The 19,374-nt window shown below is 45.0% G+C and overlaps 1 protein-coding gene across 1 annotated transcript in view; it reads right to left on the bottom strand.

The window, feature by feature from the left end:
* Positions 1 to 1,219: 1,219 nt before the first annotated feature.
* Positions 1,220 to 19,374, bottom strand: part of FPGT (fucose-1-phosphate guanylyltransferase) — an 18,364-nt gene continuing 209 nt past the window's right edge. The window contains exons 2-4 of the mRNA XM_038745085.1: positions 15,404 to 15,571; positions 12,552 to 12,644; positions 1,220 to 3,789 (exon numbers count right to left, since the gene is read on the bottom strand). Coding sequence (XP_038601013.1) covers positions 2,345 to 3,789; positions 12,552 to 12,644; positions 15,404 to 15,571 — 1,706 coding nt within the window. The 3' untranslated portion in view covers positions 1,220 to 2,344. The remainder of the gene's footprint in view (positions 3,790 to 12,551; positions 12,645 to 15,403; positions 15,572 to 19,374) is intronic.

The raw sequence follows: 19,374 nt of genomic DNA, 5'->3' as shown, positions 1-19,374 counted from the left end.
AAAATGCACACATGCATAACCTCTTACGTTACTTTGATGAGATTAGCACACACTAATTGAGGGATAGTAGAATTTTTTGGTCAATTTCTGAAACCCCTAGGACCTCACGGGTCGATTTTTCGTTTAAAATGAATCTCACAGTGTTGGACATTGATTTGATTGCAATTTAGTTGGCTGCGGGTGGTTCTGCTCCTGAAATAAAAGGATTTTAAGAAACGGGTCATAATCACAGGTATGAGACTATATTTATTTCATGAAATAAGATTACATTTCAAGGGGAAAGGGATTTTAGAGTTTTTATAATCCATCATTTATTAAGCGTTTCATTCGTAAAGAGCACTGTGCTAAGTGCTTGGGAGAATACAGTATAATAATAATAATGGCATTTGTTAAGCGCTTACTATGTGCAAAGCACTGTTCTAAGCGCTGGGGGGGATACAAGGTGACCAGGTTGTCCCACGTGGGGCTCACAATCTTAATCCCCATTTTACAGAAGAGGTAACTGAGGCTCAGAGAGGTTAAGTGACTTGCCCAGTGTCACACAGCAGACGTGGCGGAGCCGGCATTCAAACCCATGACCTCTGACTCCAAAGCCCATGCTCTTTCCACCGAGTCACGCTGCTTCTCTAGAACAGAGTTGGTAGACCCGTTCCCTGCCCACAGTGAGCTTGCAGTCTAGCAGGGAGAGAAAGACATTAAAAAAGATTACGGATTTCTACAGAAGTGCTGTGGAGATGAGGTTGGGGTGAATAAAGGTGAATACAGTTCAAATGCACCTGCATGGATGACGCAGAAGCGAGAGGAAGTAGGGAAAATGATGAATTAGTTAGGGAAGGCCTCTTGGAGGAGATGTGATTGTAATAAGGCATTGGAGGTGGAGAAAGGGGTTGTTTGATGAGGAGGGAGATCCAGGGCAGAGACAAGGAAGTTGAGATCAAAGTGGAGTGAGTCAAGTGGTGTTGGAGGAGGAATGCGAGTGTGCTGGATTATAGCAGGGAATCAGGGAGGTAAGATAGGAGGGGACAATAGGAGGGAGTGCTTAAATGTCAACGGTAAGGAGTTTCTGCTGATGCAGAGGTAGATGGGCCACCACTGGGTGTTTTTGAGGAGTGGGGAAACGGACTGAATGGTTTTGTAATAAAATGATCCAGGCATCAGAGTGAAGAATGGACTGGGGTGGGGAGAGACAGGAGGCAGGGAGGTTAGCAAAGATGCCGATGTCAAGATGGGATAGGATGAGTGCTTGGATCAACGTAATGGCAGTTTGGACAGATTTTAGCGATGTGGAGGGTAAAACCGGCAGGGTTCGGTGACAGACTGAATACGCAGGTTGAATGAGCGAGGTGACTCAAGGAAAATGCCATGGTTTGAGCTTGTGAGACGGAGGTTGGTTGTGCTGTCTACGGTGATGGAAAAGTCAGGGGGAGGAAGATGAATTCCATTTTGGGCGTGTTATGAATCAGCAGGGCATCCATTTTAGAGATTCATTCATTCCTTGACGGCAGGAGGAAATCTGAGACTGCAGAGGAGAATAAATGTCACGGCTGGAGATTAGATTTGGGAATCATCTGAGTAGGGATGGCAGTTGAAGCCACGGGTGTGAATGACTTCTACAAGGGTTTGGGTGTAGATGAAGAAGAGAAGGGGACCCAGAACTGAGTCTTGAGAGATTCCCACAATTTGGGGGTGGTCCACATTGTCAAAGGCAGTTGAGCGGTTGAGGCGATTTAGGATGGAGTAAAGTTTTACTGAATTCCAAAGTGTCTTCATTTCACCTCTCCCTCATTTAAATCTGGGACAAATACCTTAGCATTCTTTAGACAAAATAATGGTCTAAGACCCTTTCAACTCCTTTCTGAAATGAAACCATGAACAGGGGTACAAAGAACTCCATGGTGGGCAGGGATTGTTTCTCTTTATTGCTATATTGTACTTTCCCAAGTGCTTAGTCCAGTACTCTACATACAGTAAGCACTCAATAAGTACGATTGAATGAATGAATGAATATGGTATGCCAAGTCATAGAGCTAGGTGCTACAGTGAAAACCACCAGGGAACTAAACCCATAATCTCTGGTCCACACCCAAAGGAAATTCCCAAAACAGGAATGGTCTAAGAAAATACGTTGCTTTCTGAATTTTTAGAACTGAAATATTTAATTGAGGCCCTCATCGAGTGAAGGGTTTATCTATATTTTTACATTATTAGTGTCATGCTACAGTAACAACACTAATACACTTTCACTGTTTCTGCTTTGGTGAAACGATCAAAAAATACACGCGACCTAGGGGTGCTGACAATCATCCTTACATTAAATGGAAGAAAAGTGCAAATAATGAAACTTTCACAAACCAGACTGCTCTCTCTGCCCAACGATTTCTTCATAAATTTGCTCCCTGAATTTCATCATGTCTTCTACATCTTTGTAGATAAGCATTTCTTCCATCGACAGAAGCCTGTAGCCGCTCAGCGGGAAAGACTTCCTGCTCGTCACAGCACCGAGCATTCCTAGGGACACGGCTACGGAATCGCTCAGCGAAGAGCACACCGGGAAAATCCGAGCGGTCCACAAACTCAAACGCGCCTTATCACCAGAGAATCGTTCTTCCGTCACTTGCAGGTTCCAGAGCGTTAAACAGTCCGGAAAACCAACTCCAAAAAACTGAAGGGACTGCAGATCCGCGAGCCCTTTTACACTCCTTTTCGGGTCGTCTCTCACCCCGCATGCCATGGTGGCAAACGTTACATGCTCGCTGAGTTTTAGGCTTAATGAGCACACAAAAACATTTGAGGGTAGTTCCATTTCATCTACAATGCAAACCCCGCTGATGAGGCTCAGTTCTCCTACGGAAACATTTGGCCCCAGCCTAGAATATTCCACAACTGAGCCCCGGGCCACAGAACTGCTTGAATCAAGAACGCTTTGAATTATACACGGTTTCGGGGAGAGGCATCCTGATTTCCCCGGAACGATGCTGAAAGCTTCGGAAAGTAAGCCAAGCTCGGATTTCAGGCTGCTGACAGTCAAACAGTGTAAATACTCTAGAGTGGTCCCGATGTGATAAAATTTGGAGTTACGGAGGACTACGACATTGAGCGGCGTTCCTTTAAGGAGGAGAAATATCTTCTCTCTTATTCCTACCAACTCGGAGTCTTCCTTTGTGACGTTCGATGCGTCTCTGGTGTAATCGATGGTCGCTTTGGGCCCTAGAGCCTGTAGAAAGTCACCATAAGCATCTATTTCACAGTTAAGGGTACCCAGCCCTTGATAAAAGGCCAGCAGCTTTTTGGCTGAAGCATGATCCATATAATATAGGCTATCTGTGAACACATACTCACTGAATAAGTCATCAAATGAGCGCGAGTTTGCTGGAGCCTCTCCTGTGGGACCATATTTTTTTCTGTACACAGCACGAGACCGATGCATCTTTTCGACTGTAGGCTTATGGAGGTAAAGATTACAAGTTTGGTATTCGAGATCGGGATACTCTGAAGCATCAGAGTGCTCTAAGACAAACACCCCATGGGATGTACCTATACCTAAATCGGAAGGATGGGCTAATGCGGTAAAGCCAGGTTTATCAAACTTAATGAACTCTGTTTTCCCCGTGTCATAAAGTTCGATATCATCAGCGCAGGTAACCAGAATTCCAGGATTCATGTGGGCCGGAAAGTCAATGTACATGGCTAATTTTAGTTCCAACATCTGAAATATCGGATCACCCAGAGGCAGAGCTGTGAAAATCTTTCCCAAGGCACTTGCATTGGGAAGGCGTTGACTATAACCACCTGAAATGAACAGAGCGGAAAATGCTGTAAAAAGGTAATCATTTAAAAATGAATTTTCGCTCAAAGTTTCAAGGATTGTCCTGGAGAAATTAAATGAACAAACCAAGCTGGTTAAACGTTCGTCACCCATTCCGGTCCATCCAATCAGTCACCATGCAAGCATGCCTGTGTGTGCAGAGCACCGTACTAAGAGCTTGGGAAAGTCCAATACAACATTCCCTGCCCACAAAGAGCTCACAGTCAACAGGCAGGGAGATAGACATCAATGCAAGTACATAAAATTATTTAATATATACATAAGTGCTCTGGGGCTGGGAATATTGGGGGACAGCGAAGGGAGCGAGTCAGGGCAACTCAGAAGGGAGTGGGAGATGAGGAAAAGGAGGGCTTAATCTGGGAAGGCCTCTTGGAGGAGATGTACCTTCAATAAGGCTTTGACGGGAGGGGAGAGTAATTGTTTGGCAGATTTGAGGAGGGAGGGTGTTCCAGGGCAGAGGAAGAACATATCCCGGGGTTGGCGGCGAGACAGATGGGCAAGATGATGGAGTGCTTAAAGCTAATGATGAGGAGTTTTGTTTGATGCAGAGGTGGATGGGCAGCCACGGGACTTTTTAGGAGCGGGGTGACATGTCCTGAATGTTTCTGTGGCAAAATGATGCGGGCAGCAGTGAAGTATGGACTGGAGTGGGCAGAGACAGGAGTCTGGAAGGTAAGCAAGGAGGCTGATGCAGTAATCCAGGAGGGATAGGATGAGTGACTTTATTAAAGTAGTTGTAGTTTGGATGTAGAGGAAAGGACTGATTTTAGCAATTTTGTCAAGGTGGGACCGACAGGATTTGGTGAGTGACAGGAGGCAAGGATAACGCCAAGGTTACAGGCTTGTGAGATGGGAAGGATGGTGGTGCTGTCTACAATGATGGGAAAGTCAGGGAGAGGATAGGGTTTGGGTGGGAAGGTAAGAAGCTCTGCTTTAATAATGACGGCATTTGTTAAGTGCTTACTATGTGCCAAGCACCATTCTAAGCACTGGGGTAGACACGAGGTAATCAGGTTGTCCCACATGGGACTCACAGTCTTCATCCCCATTTTCCAGATGAGGGAAGTGAAGCACAGGGAAGCTAAGTGACTCGCCCAAAGTCACACAGCTGACAAGTGGCGGAGCCGGGATTAGAACCCACAACCTCTGACTCCCAAGCCTGTGCTCTCTCCACTAAGCCACACTGCTTCTCTTCTGTTTTGGACATGTTAGGTTTGAGGTGATGGGAGGACATCCAAGTAGAGATGTCTTAAAGGCAGGAGGAGATGTGAGCCTGGAGAGAGGTCAGGGGAGGAGATATAGATTTGGGTATCATCAATCAATCGTATTTATTGAGCGCTTACTGTGTGCAGAGCATTGTACTAAGCGCTTGGGAAGTACAAGTTGGCAACACATCGGTATCATCTTCATAGAGATGGCAGTTGAAGCCATGGGAGCGAATGAGTTCTCCAAGGGAGTGGGTGTACATGGAGAATAGAAGGGGACCCAGAACTGACCCATGAGGGACCCCCACAGTGAGGGGGTGGGAGGCAGGGGAGGAGCCCGCGAAGGAGACCGAGAATAAATGGCCAGAGAGATAAGAGGAGAACCAGGAGAGGACGGAGTCAGTGAAGCCAAGGTTGGATAACGTTTCCTGGGGAAGGGGGTGGTCCACAGTTTCAAAGACAGCTGAGAGGTCGAGGAGGATTAGGATGGAGTAGAGGCCTTTGGATTTGGTAAGAAGGAGGTCATTGGTCAAGGCAACCTTTGAGAGGGCGGTTCATGTGGCGTGAACTCAATCACTAACTTTTGTACATATGCCTTTTTTTCTTTTTCCTCTTATAATAATGATGGCATTTGTTAAGCGCTTACTACGTGCAAAGCACTGTTCTAAGCGCTGGATATCTGTAAATTAGTTTCTCATCGACCTCCAGTGGCTCCCAATCAATCTGCGCATCAGGCAGAAACTCCTCACCCTGGGCTTCCAGGCTGTCCATCACCTCGCCCCCTCCTACCTCACCTCCCTTCTGTCCTTCTCCAGCCCAGCCCGCACCCTCCGCTCCTCTGCCGCTAATCTCCTCACCGTACCTCGTTCCCGCCTGTTCCACCATCGACCCCCGGCCCACGTCATCCTGCGGGCATGGAATGCCCTCCCTCTGCCCATCCGCCAAGCTAGCCCTCTTCCTCCCTTCAAGGCCCTACTGAGAGCTCACCTCCTCCAGGAGGCCTTCCCAGACTGAGCCCCTTCCTTCTTCTCCCCCTCGTTCCCCTCTCCCTCCCCCCATCTTACCTCCTTTCCTTCCCCACAGCACCTGTATATATGTTTGTGCATATTTATTACACTATTTATTTATTTATTTTACTTGTACCTACCTATTCTATTTATTTTATTTTGTTAGTATGTTTGGTTTTGTTCTCTGTCTCCCCCTTCTAGACTGTGAGCCCACTGTTGGGTAGGGACTGTCTCTATATGTTGCCAACTTGTACTTCCCAAGCGCTTAGTACAGTGCTCTGCACACAGTAAGCACTCAATAAATACGACTGATTGATTGATTTCCCTCACTGGATAGTAAATTTCTTGACAGCAGGGATCATGTTTATATCATTTACTGTTCCAGGTCCTTAATCAATTATATTTACTGAGCGCTATCTGCAGAGCACTGTATTAAGCACTTGGGAGAGTACAATACAACAGAATTAGCAGACAATTAGTACAGTGGTCTGAACCCCAAAGGACTCCAGTACTACTGACTCAATTGTGAATATTACAGGTACCATGATTCAATTTATAATTTGTTTAATTGGCCTAATGGAAACAGCGTGGGCCTGGGTTCTAATCTCAGCTCTGCCAAATGCTTGCTATGCGACCTTGGGCAATTCACTTATCTGCTCTGTGCCTTGTTTCTTCAACTGTAAAATGCAGATTAAATCCTACTCCCTCCTAGTTGGACTATGAGCTCCATGTAATAATAATAATAATAATAATAATAATAATAATAATAATAATATTGGCATTTATCAGGCGCTTACTATGTACAAAGCACTGTTCTAAGCGCTGGGGAGGTTACAAGGTGATCAGGTTGTCCCACGGAGGGCTCACAGTCTTAATCCCCATTTTACAGAGAGGTAACTGAGGCACAGAGAAGTTAAGTGACTTGCCCAAAGTCACACAGCTGACAAGTGGTGAAGCTGGGATTTGAACCCACGACCTCTGACTCCAAAGCCCGGGCTCTTTCCACTGAGCCACGCTGCTTCTGTGGGAGACACGTGGGACATGGACTGTGTCCAACCTGAAAAACTTGTATCTACCCCAGCATTTCAAACAGTGCTTGGCACAGAACAATTACCATTACTAGAAAATACACACTTATCACCTCCACTAGATTTCTGTTTAAAGCCTCCTCCTTTATTAGCCTTCCTGGCTCTCCATTCTTTGATCGATTACATACAGCTACACAAATTACGGTTTCACAGTCACTTATTTACACAAATCACCTTTCTATACCTGCCAACTGGGAAAAAGAACTCAAAAAGACCGAAGTTCTTCATTACTCTACAAACAAAAGTTTTGATTTCGGTTTCACAGGTTCTCCAATAGCTGGCACAATCACTCCTAGCAACAAATGGCGTCTCCCAAACGGATCACCTACCTATCCTTTGCACTACACTCTTTTGTCAATCAATCAATCAAAATGGCATTTACTGAGCACTATGTTGGGAGAGTACATCACCACAGAATTGGTAGACACGATCTCGGCCCAAAAGGAGCTTTGTCTGTCCCCGACTTACTGTTCAAACCCTTTCTTCAACCTTTAAATTCCTTCCAAAAAGCTAGTGACAGATTACCTGATTAGTTTCTTAGTAAGGCAATCCTTTCAGTCACCACAGATAAGATTTATGTATATCTCCTTGTGTATTTACTAATTCCCCTGGGCTTGTTTTCACCTACTCGCACTGTTTTACATCTATTAGACTGCACTGTTCTTCAGTGCAGGGAGTGTGTCCAATGCTCCTTTTGTATATTGCCTAATTGTACTTCCCAAGAGCTTAGTACAGTGCTCTGCACACAGTAAGTGTTCAAAAAATACGATTGAATGAATGAGTCTACTATAGAGCTACCTAAATATTGCTATTCTTGCTACTGACATTATTGCTGTCAGTGACGTTTTTGTTACAGATAATAAAAAAACCCCACTAAAGCCATCATGGTTCTTATTTTGAGTGGAAATATACCCACGATAGCTAATACAATCTCCAATTATCAATCAGTGGTATTTTCTGAGTGTTTACTGTATGCAGAACACTGTACTGAGCGCTTACTACGTGCTAAGCACTGCAAAAAGTGCCCCTTCCTTCCTCTCCCCCTCGTCCCCCTCTCCATCCCCCCCATCTTACCTCCTTCCCTTCCCCACAGCACCTGTATATATGTATATACGGTTATACATATTTACTCTATTTATTTATTTATTTTACTTGTACTTATCTATCCTATTTATTTTATTTTGTTAGTATGTTTGGTTTTGTTCTCTGTCTCCCCCTTTTAGACTGTGAGCCCACTGTTGGGTAAGGACTGTCTCTATATGTTGCCAATTTGTACTTCCCAAGCGCTTAGTACAATGCTCTGCGCATAGTAAGCGCTCAATAAATATGATTGATGATGATGATGGTGTAGATACAAGATAATCAGGTCCCACATTAACTTGTATCTATCCCTGTGCTTAGAGCAGTGTTTGACACACAGTAAGCCCTTAAATACCACAAAAAGAAAAAGGTTTAGTTAACTTAGTCTTAACTAGTCTCATATTTCCTTCTGCTTTCAGGACACCTCTGCTTGCAATTAGATCTGTGAGCTTTGGGCATGTGGTATTATAATCGCCCCTCCCTCAGCCTCACAGCACTTTGATACATATTTATAAATTATATTAACGTTGGTGTCCCCCTGTAGACTGTAACCTCGCTGTAAGCAGAGAACGTATTTATCATCGCTGTTCTGATCTCCCCCATGCAACTAGTACAGTGCTCCACACACAGTAACCGCTCAATAGCACCGATTGATTGATGCCCTCCTGACACCTCAAACTTGTTCAAAACAGAATCTCATCTTTCTAGCCAGTCTCTGCCCTCCCCATGACTTTCCCATCGCTGTACACAGCACTACCATCCTCCCTTTCTCCCAAGCCCATAACCTTGATGTTATCTTTGACTCATCCCTCGCGTTAAAGCCACATATTCAATTTGTCACTAAATCCCGTCGGTTCTGCCGTCACGAAATCTCTAGAATCTGCCCTTTCCTCTCCCAACTGCTACCACGCTTACCCAAGCACTCATCATTTCCCACTCTGGCTACTGTGTCGGTCTCCTTGCTGACCTCCCTGCCTCCGTCTCTCCCCTCTCCAGTCCATACTTCATTCGGCTAACCGGATCACTTCTCCTAAAAAGCTTTCAGGCCATAGATTCCCCACTCTGAAAAACCTCGAATGATTGCCCATCCGCCTCTGCATCAAACGGAAACTCCTAACCACTGGCTTCCAGCGCTTAGAACAGTGCTTTGCATATAGTAAGCACTTAACAAATACTATCATTATTATTATTATTATTATTTAAAGCACTCCATCAGCTGTTTCCTACCTATACAACCCAACCTGCACACTATACACCTCTAACACCCACCTACTCTCTTTGTACATCGATCTTATCTATCCCGCTACCGGTCCCTTGTCCCCGTCCTCCTTCAGGCCTGGTCACCCCTTCTCTCCCCACCACGTTTCCAACCATCCACGACTTTCCCACTTTAAAACCCTCCTAAAATCACATCTCCTCCAAGAGGCCTTCCCAGATTAAGCCCTATATTTCCCCTCTCCGCCCTCCTCTCTGTGTTGAATCTTCTCCTTAGACTATAAGCTCCTTGTGGCCAGGGATCACGTCTCTACCAACTCTGCTGTATGGCGCTTTCCCAAGCACCTACATACAGTAAGTGCTCGAACTTGTTTTGACGTCTGTCTCCCGCCTTCTAGACTGTGAGCCCGTTGTGGGCAGGGAACTGTACTTTCCAAGCGCTTGGCACAGTGCTCTGCACACAGTAAGCACTCAATAAATTCATTCAATCGTATTTATTGAGTGCAGAGCACTGTACTAAGCGATGGGGAAGTACAAGTTGGCACCATATAGAGACGGTCCCTACCCAACAGCGGGCTCACAGTCTAGAAGGGGGAGACAGACAACAAAACAACACATATTAACAAAATAAAATAAACAGAATAGTAAATATGTACAAGCAAAATAGAGTAATAAATCTATACAAACATATAGACAGGTGCTGTGGGGAGGGGAAGGAGGTAGGGCGGGGGGGATGGGGAGAGAAAGGAGGGGGCTCAGTGTGGGAAGGCCTCCTGGAGGAGGTGAGCTCTCAGTAGGGCTTTGAAGGGAGGAAGAGAACTAGCCTGGCGGATGTGCGGAGGGATCGATCGAAGGAATGAATGAACATGATTGACTTCTTCAATTTGAAAATGTGAATTCAATACCCGCTCTTACCCCAGCGGAGACTGCGGGCCCCAGAGAGGACAGGGACTGTGTCTAACCCGATTACCTTGTCTCTACTCCAGACCTTATTACAATGCTTTGCACAGGGTAATCATTTAACTAATACACAATTATTATCACTATCATTCAAAGTTAAAACCCCACAGGGACTAGAAAATGAATTTTAGAAACTCATATACCCTGATTTAAGGTGACATGAGGAGTGTTGCTGGTTTTTTTTTTTTACTTTAGAGTGGAGTGATGATTTCTGATTTTTAATCTTGTGGTTAGGACCTGAACCTGGTCCCACCCAGATTAAATTTACTTTACTAATTTCAATTTGACATCAGTTCCACCCCTCCAAAAAAAAGAAACCCAAATTTGTGTGCATGTTTTGATGAGTATAACTATAAGAACATAATTTTCATATTCATTCATTCAATCGTATTTATTGAGCACTTACTGTGTGCAGAGCACTGTACTAAGCGCTTGGGAAGTATAAGTTGGCAACATATAGAGACAGTCCCTACCTAGCAACGGGCTCACAGTCTAGAGGGGGGAGACATACAACAAAACAAAACATGTGGACAGGTGTCATCAGCATAAATAGAAGTAAAACTAGATGCACATCATTAACAAAATGAATAGAAAAGCAAACATGTACAAGTAAAATAGAGTAATAAATCTGTACAAACATATATACAGGTGCTGCGGGGAGGCGAAGGAGGTGGGGCAGGGGGGATGGGGAGAGGTAAGAGGGGGCTCAGTCTGGGAAGGCCTCCTGGAGGAGGTGAGCTCTCAGTAGGGCTTTGAAGGGAGGAAGAGAGCTAGCTTGGCGGATGTGTGGAGGGAGGGCATTCCAGGCCAGCGGGAGGACGTGGGCCGGGGGTCGATGGCGGGACAGGCGAGAACGAGGCACGGTGAGGAGGTGAGTGGCAGAGGAGCGGAGGGTGCGGGCTGGGCTGGAGAAGGAGAGAAGGGAGGTGCGGTAGGAGGGGGCGAGGTGATGGACAGCCTTGAAGCCGAGAGTGAGGAGTTTTTGCCTGATGTGTAGGTTGATTGGTAGCCACTGGAGATTTTTGAGGAGGGGAGTAACATGCCCAGAGCGTTTCTGCACAAAGATGATCCAGGCAGTGGCGTGAAGTATGGATTGAAATGGGGAGAGACAGGAGGATGGGAGATCAGAGAGGAGGCTGATGCAATAATCCAGTCGGGATAGGATGAGAGATTGAACCAGCAGGGTAGCGGTTTGGATGGAGAGGAAAGGGCAGATCTTGGCAATGTTGTGGAGGTGAGACCGGCAGGTTTTGGTGACGGATTGGTTGTGAGGGGTGAACGAGAGAGCAGAGTCGAGGATGACACCAGGGTTGCGGGCTTGTGAGACGGGAAGGATGGTAGTGCCGTCTACAGTGATGGGAAAGTCAGGGAGAGGGCAGGGTTTGGGAGGGAAGATAAGGAGTTCAGTCTTGGACATATTGAGTTTTAGAAGTCAGGCAGACTTCCAGATGGAGATGTCCTGAAGGCAGGAGGAGAAACAAGCCTGAAGGGAGGGAGAGAGAGCAGGGGCAGAGATGTAGATTTGGGTGTCATCAGCGTAGAGATGATAGTTGAAGCTGTGGGAATGAGTTCACCAAGGGAGTGAGTGTAGATAGAGAACAGAAGGGGACCAAGAACTGACCCTTGAGGAACCCCCACAGTAAGGGGATGGGAGGGGGAGGAGGAGCCCGCAAAGCAGACTGAGAATGAACGGCCGGAGAGATAAGAGGAAAACCAGGACGGGACAGAGTCTGTGAAGCCAAGGTTGGATAGCGTGTTGGGGAGAAGGGGGTAACGAGGAGAAGGAAGTAATTCGCTTTTGTGTTTTCCACTAAACGCCCACCTCCGCCAAAACAAAGAGCCACAAATTAAAACTGTAAAGAGCAATTCCAGAAAACGTGGAATATGAGATATGAAATACAGTACAATACCATATCAGAAACAATTTCTAATAAAAAGTTTATGACAAAATATGTGATCCAAAATTTTAAGAACACTAACTACAAAACCACATTATGCTGTCTTCAACATAAAAAAAACAAAGAAAAAAATGAATGTTTGTTTACAGAGGGAAACAACTTCAAGGACTAGGAAAAAAATTTCCCCAAGGGGGTGGCGGGGGAGAAATCCCCCTGGTATCAAAGACGACACAGTCAAAGGAAAACGTAAATTAGTATAAGTATGAATTTACCAGAGTGAATTAATAGGATGGTGAAACAATTCCATTTATCTCTATGTAGTTCCTCCAAACGTTGAAGGGCACAGAGAGTTGCTCCTCCATTTCCTAAAAAATATTCAAATGTACATCAGATGTAAAATCATTTAATGGATATGCATGACCCTGTAGAACTTTACACTTACACTTTCAATAGAAAGGCTGCTGCGGTGTCACGATTTTCAAGTTAATGGTTCTCAGCTCTAACTGCTCAGAAAAATGATATAAAAAGCCCCAGCATGAGTGGTGTTGTAAAAACAACACCCCAAATACAAACCAGATGCTTTCAAATAACTTCTACATGTTTTAAAGACTAAGAAAAGCACAGGAGCATTCAGGAGCATCCCCTCCGCCTTATCTCCTTCCCCTCCCCAGTGCACCTGTATATATGTTTGCACATATTTACTACTCTATTTTACTTGTACATATTTATTCTATTTATTTTATTTTGTTAATATGTTCTGTTTTGTTGTCTGTCTCCCCCTTCTAGACTGTAAGCCCACTGCTGGGTAGGGACCGTCTCTATATGTTGCCAACTTGTACTTCCCAAGCGCTTAGTACAGTGCTCTGCACACAGTAAGTGCTCAATAAATACAATTGAATGAATGAATGAGCATTTCTCACAGCAATATAAAATGTACCTTCAATTTTAAAAACGTGCATTTTGAAATTAGTTAATAATATAGAGGAAGTAATTTGTTTTTGTGTTTTCCACTAAACGCCCACCCCCTCAAAACAAAGAGCCACAAACTAAAACTGTAAAGAGCAATTCCTGAAAATGTGGAATATGAGATATGAAATATAGTACAATATTCTCAATAGATGCATATTTATGAAGTTTCGCAGGATTAGACCCGTATTTTCCATTTTTACTAATAAGAGTCCCCACTAAAGAAGTTCGTGTGCTTTTCAAAAAACATCTTTTGAATTGATTACATTGATACCCAACACATAAGAAGCTGGGAAACCAAATGTACCACTGCAAACCTGCTTCACTAAAAAAAATGACACACAAAAACACAGATTAGCTGGTGACCTCTGATTTGCGTGTGAGCGATGTGAGAATTGGACGAAGGACATCAAATGTCATAAAATCTCAAGAATCAGTCCTTAATCAATCAATCAATCAATCGTATTTATTGACAGATGTTGACATCCTTAACAGATGTATGCCGCCAAATTTATCGCATCTGTTGATTTCTGCCTGTTTCTGAGGTCTGATTACCATAATTATTATTATTCAATCCCTCTCCATCTCCCTCTATTGTTTTGCAACTGCAGACGGAATTAAGGCAGTCGGTTTAATTCCTTTTTTCCCCATTCACCATTAACAAGTAGACAGGTGTATTTGTTGAGGCCCGCCACGGGGATTTTTAGCACCACTGATAAATCAAAAGCCAAAATTTATTTTTGTAAGGTGAGTAAACCACTGCAGAGAGAAAGGGCAGTTGGCCAAGCAGTCTTATCATAAACAAGTTCTTGTGTTAAGGTCCACAGCATCTTTAAAGATTTGGGCTCAAAATAGCTGTCTTTGCTAACCAGGGGATGCCCGTAGGGAAATGAGGTTGAACGGACATGGAGTAAGATTTCCAAACGTGGTTTCCAGGGATTCGGCTAGACCCTAGCACTTCAGCCTCCACACTATGCTCCTTGACATTTTGTAGTAAGGTCCCAGGAGACCCAAAATGCATGTTTACTGACCTACTGGCTTAGCTTAAACCGCTCCAAAATACGCCACAAATTCACATTAGGGGTTCTGATGGAATTTGGAAAAATTCCTAATGGCTTCATTAATAGGGCCCTAAAGAGCATCTTGCACTCGAATCAAAAGAATGTGTGCCTTACTGCCGTTAAATCATAATAATAATAATTTTGGTATTTGTTAGGCGCTTACTAGTTCTAAGCGCTGGGGAGGATACAAACTGATCAGGTCGTCCCATGTGGGGCTCACAATCTTAATCCCCATTTCACAGATGAGGGAGCTGAGGCACAGAGAAGTGAAGTGACTTGCCCAAAGTCACACAGCTGACGATTGGTGGAGCAGGGACTTGAACCCATGACCTCTGATTCCCAACCCCATGCTCTTTACACTGAGCCATGATATTTGGATACTGTGTGGAAGGATGAGTATGTCTGCAGCCTGATTATTTTTTATCTACCCCACTTGATGCACGAATCGGTGGTATCTACTGAGCATTTACTGGGTGCAGAACACCAGACTAAGCACTTAGGAGAGTAACAGTGATTTAACTAAATTCCACTTTAAATTACACTCTGGAAATCCGTCACTATAAGCAGCCCAGCTATAAGAACGCCACTTCTCTACCTGGCTGGAAATTAGTCATATTACAGAAAACATCTTGAACTATCCCCCGCCTGAATCTTAAAACTGACTTAACTGAAAAGCTGCTAATTAATCAATCATCAATCAATCAATCGTATTTATTGAGCGCTTACTATGTGCCGAGAAAAGGATTCGGGATAGCTAGCGAACTGCTCCTCTTGATGATCAGCCTGCAAGAAACTCAGAGGCACTTAAACTTGGAGAAGCAGCGTGGCTCAGCGGCAAGAGCCCAGGCTTTGGAGTCAGAGGTCCCGGGTTCAAATCCCGGCTCTGCCAATTGTCAGCTGTGTGACTTTGGGCCAGTCGCTTCACTTCTCTGGGCCTCCGTTCCCTCATCTGTAAAATGGGATGAGGACTGTGAGCCCCCCGTGGGACAATCTGATCCCCTTGTAACCTCCCCAGCGCTTAGAACAGGGCTTTGCACATAGTAAGCGCTTAATAAATGCCATTATTATTATTATTAAACTGGTCAGGAAATACCTACCGATCTTGGTTCCAGCAGGGTCAGCGAAAACATGATAATGAACACCTAAGGGAAGTTCCTTTCTTTTTAGCTTTGAGGACAGCTGTTGTTCGTAAGCAAATTCCTGTTTCTCGTCAGCGGCGGTTAGTACCACGACGTCCCAGAATTGTCCAGGTTTCACGGTTTTTCCTAGGCGGAAAAAGGAGAAATCCATAACAAGATGCACTGACGTATTTTTGGGGGCATCCTCTCAGCTGGGCAGTGTAAGTAACCATGAAGGCGGTCTTTACAAGGCTCGCACAAAAACTTTACTTTCTTTACCCTTTTAAACAGCTCCCTCGGCTCTCTCCGTAGAATAAGTCCCTGAGATGAAAGGGATTTGACTTTGGAGGCTCTCAACATCATCATCTATCGTATTTATTGAGCGCTTACTATGTGCAGAGCACTGTACTAGGCGCTTGGGAAGTACAAATTGGCAACATAACCAATTAAGAGATGACTTGTCACAGTCTTTTAGCTCAATCTTTCAACAAGATGAGGACAGCGGCACGCATCAATTCACTCAATCGTATTTATTGAGCGCTTACTGTGTGCAGAGCACTGTACTAAGCGCTTGGGAAGTACGAGTTGGCAATAAATGAAGCTCATGCCATAAAAAAAAATCAATTTTCACAGAGGACAGCCATCCAGAGTTGGCTGGCTAGGGGGAATGCAGTCACTCTCCGGCCACCAATCAATCAATCAATCGTATTTATTGAGCGCTTACTGTGTGCAGAGCACTGGACTAAGCGCTTGGGAAGTACGAGTTGGCAATAAATGAAGCTCATGCCTTAAAAAAAAATCAATTTTCACAGAGGACAGCCATCCAGAGTTGGCTGGCTAGGGGGAATGCAGTCACTCTCCGGCCACCAATCAATCAATCAATCGTATTTATTGAGCGCTTACTGTGTGCAGAGCACTGTACTAAGCCAGCCCTTCAATGTTGGAATTATCACACGCGGTACCTGTTCATTCCTCTACCGAGAGCTTCACAAACACAAAGGTTTCAAGACTTTTAGACTGTAAGCCCACTGTTGGGTAGGGACTGTCTCTATATGTTGCCAACTTGTACTTCCCAAGCGCTTAGTACGGTGCTCTGCACACGGTAAGCGCTCAATAGATACGATTGATTGATTGATTGACTTGAGCCGGACGCATACTAGGGTTTTAGAAAAAGGGGATCAGTTTTCTGACAGTCACACAAAATTTTAGTCACTGGAGAGACAACAAACGGAGCCTTTGGTGGACAGCTCTTTGGAGGCCCTTCCGTTTGTTGCTTGCTAAAATAAATCACTGCCCTTTTTTATTCCTGATGGTTAAAGTGCTTAATACAGCATGGCTCAATCAATCAATCAATCAATCAATCGTATTTATTGAGCGCTTACTATGTGCAGAGCACTGTACTAAGCGCTTGGGAAGTACAAATTGGCAACACATAGAGACAGTCCCTACCCAACAGTGGGCTCACAGTCTAAAAGACAGTGGAAAGAGCACGGGCTCTGGAGTCAGAGGTCATGGGTTCAAATCCCGGCTCCGCCTACTGTCAGCTGGGTGACTCTCGGCAAGTCACTTCACTTCTCCGTGCCTCAGTTACCTCATCTGTAAAATGGGGATTAAAACTGGGAGCCCCCCGGGGGACAACCTGATCACCTTGTAAGGTCCCCAGCGCTTAGAACAGTGCTTTGCACATAGTAAGCGCTTAACAAATACCATTATTCAGCGCTTAGAACAGTGCTCTGTACATAGTAAGCACTTAACAAATGCCATTATTATTATTATTATTAATACCTCTGTAAAACGGGGATTAAAACTGGGAGCCCCCCGGGGGACAACCTGATCACCTTGTAAGGTCCCCAGCGCTTAGAACAGTGCTTTGCACATAGTAAGCGCTTAACAAATACCATTATTCAGCGCTTAGAACAGTGCTCTGCACATAGTAAGCGCTTAACAAAAGCCATCATTATTATTATTATTATTATTAATACCTGATTATTTTGGTTTACACTACATCAGGCAGGTGTTAACGGTGGTACTATGGCAGTTTCCTGTTTTCCTTGTGTCCAACATGGGGGGTTAATGTTTGATGAGCTACCGATTATTTCACCCACGGCCTATTGGACTGAGGGAGGATCTTGGATAAAATCCGGATAAAGTCCCAATCAAAGCAACTACATTTCAAGGAGCAACCCATAGGCAGCGGTGATGGAAAATCTTTAGAGAAGCAGCGTGGCTCAGTGGAAAGAGCCCGGGCTTTGGAGTCAGGGGTCATGGGTTCGAATCCCGGCTCCGCCACAAGTCTTCTGTGTGACCTTGGGCAAGTCACTTAACTTCTCTGAGCCTCAATTCCCTCATCTGTAAAAAAAAAATGGGGATTAAGACTGTGGGCCCCAGGTGGGACAACCTGATCACATTGTATCCCCCCAGCGCTTAGAACAGTGCTTTGCACATAGTAAGCGCTTAACAAATGTCATCATTATTATTATTATTGTTTAGTGCCTCCTAAATGTTTAGAGCCTACTACAGTGTCCTATTAGACTGAGGGAGGATCTTGGATAAAATCCAGATAAAGTCCCAATCAAAGTAACTACATGTCAAGGGGCAACCCATAGGCAGCGGTGATGGAAAATCTTTAGAGAAGCAGCGTGGCTCAGTGGAAAGAGCCCGGGCTTTGGAGTCAGGGGTCATGGGTTCGAATTCCGGCTCCGCCACAAGTCTGCTGTGTGACCTTGGGCAAGTCACTTAACTTCTCTGAGCCTTAATTCCCTCATCTGTAAAAAATGGGGATTAAGACTGTGGGCCCCAGGTGGGACAACCTGATCACACTGTATCCCCCCAGCGCTTAGAACAGTGCTTTGCACATAGTAAGCGCTTAACAAATGCCATCATTATCATTATTATTATTGTTTAGTGCCTCCTAAATGTTTAGAGCCTACTACAGTGTCCTATTAGACTGAGGGAGGATCTTGGATAAAATCCGGATAAAGTCCCAATCAAAGTAACTACATTTCAAGGGGCAACCCATGGGCAGCGGTGATGGAAAATCTTTAGAGAAGCAGCGTGGCTCAGTGGAAAGAGCCCGGGCTTTGGAGTCAGGGGTCATGGGTTCGAATTCCGGCTCCGCCACAAGTCTGCTGTGTGACCTTGGGCAAGTCACTTAACTTCTCTGAGCCTCAATTCCCTCATCTGTAAAAAATGGGGATTAAGACTGTGGGCCCCAGGTGGGACAACTTGATCACATTGTATCCCCCCAGCGCTTAGAACAGTGCTTTGCGCATAGTAAGCGCTTAACAAATGCCATCATTATTATTATTATTATTGTTTAGTGCCTCCTAAATGTTTAGAGCCTACTACTGTGTCCTATTAGACTGAGGGAGGATCTTGGATAAAATCCAGATAAAGTCCCAATCAAAGTAACTACATGTCAAGGGGCAACCCATAGGCAGCGGTGATGGAAAATCTTTAGAGAAGCAGCGTGGCTCAGTGGAAAGAGCCCGGGCTTTGGAGTCAGGGGTCATGGGTTCGAATCCCGACTCCGCCACAAGTCTGCTGTGTGACCTTGGGCAAGTCACTTAACTTCTCTGAGCCTCAATTCCCTCATCTGTAAAAAATGGGGATTAAGACTGTGGGCCCCAGGTGGGACAACCTGATCACACTGTATACCCCCAGCGCTTAGAACAGTGCTTTGCACATAGTAAGCGCTTAACAAATGCCATCATTATTATTATTATTATTATTAAGGTCATGGGTTCAAATCCCGGCTCCGCCACTTGTCAGCTGTGTGGCTTTGGGCAAGTCACTTAACTTCTCTGGGCCTCAGTGACCTCATCTGCAAAATGGGGATGAAGACTGTGAGCCCCCCGTGGGACAACCTGATCACCCTGTCACCTCCGCAGCGCTTAGAACAGGGCTTGGCACAGAGGAAGCGCTTAACAGGTGACGTCATTAGTATTGTT

Source organism: Tachyglossus aculeatus, chromosome 4 (assembly GCF_015852505.1).
Source record: "Tachyglossus aculeatus isolate mTacAcu1 chromosome 4, mTacAcu1.pri, whole genome shotgun sequence".
NCBI lineage: Eukaryota > Metazoa > Chordata > Mammalia > Monotremata > Tachyglossidae > Tachyglossus > Tachyglossus aculeatus.
This window is presented reverse-complemented; position numbering and strand designations above follow the sequence as displayed.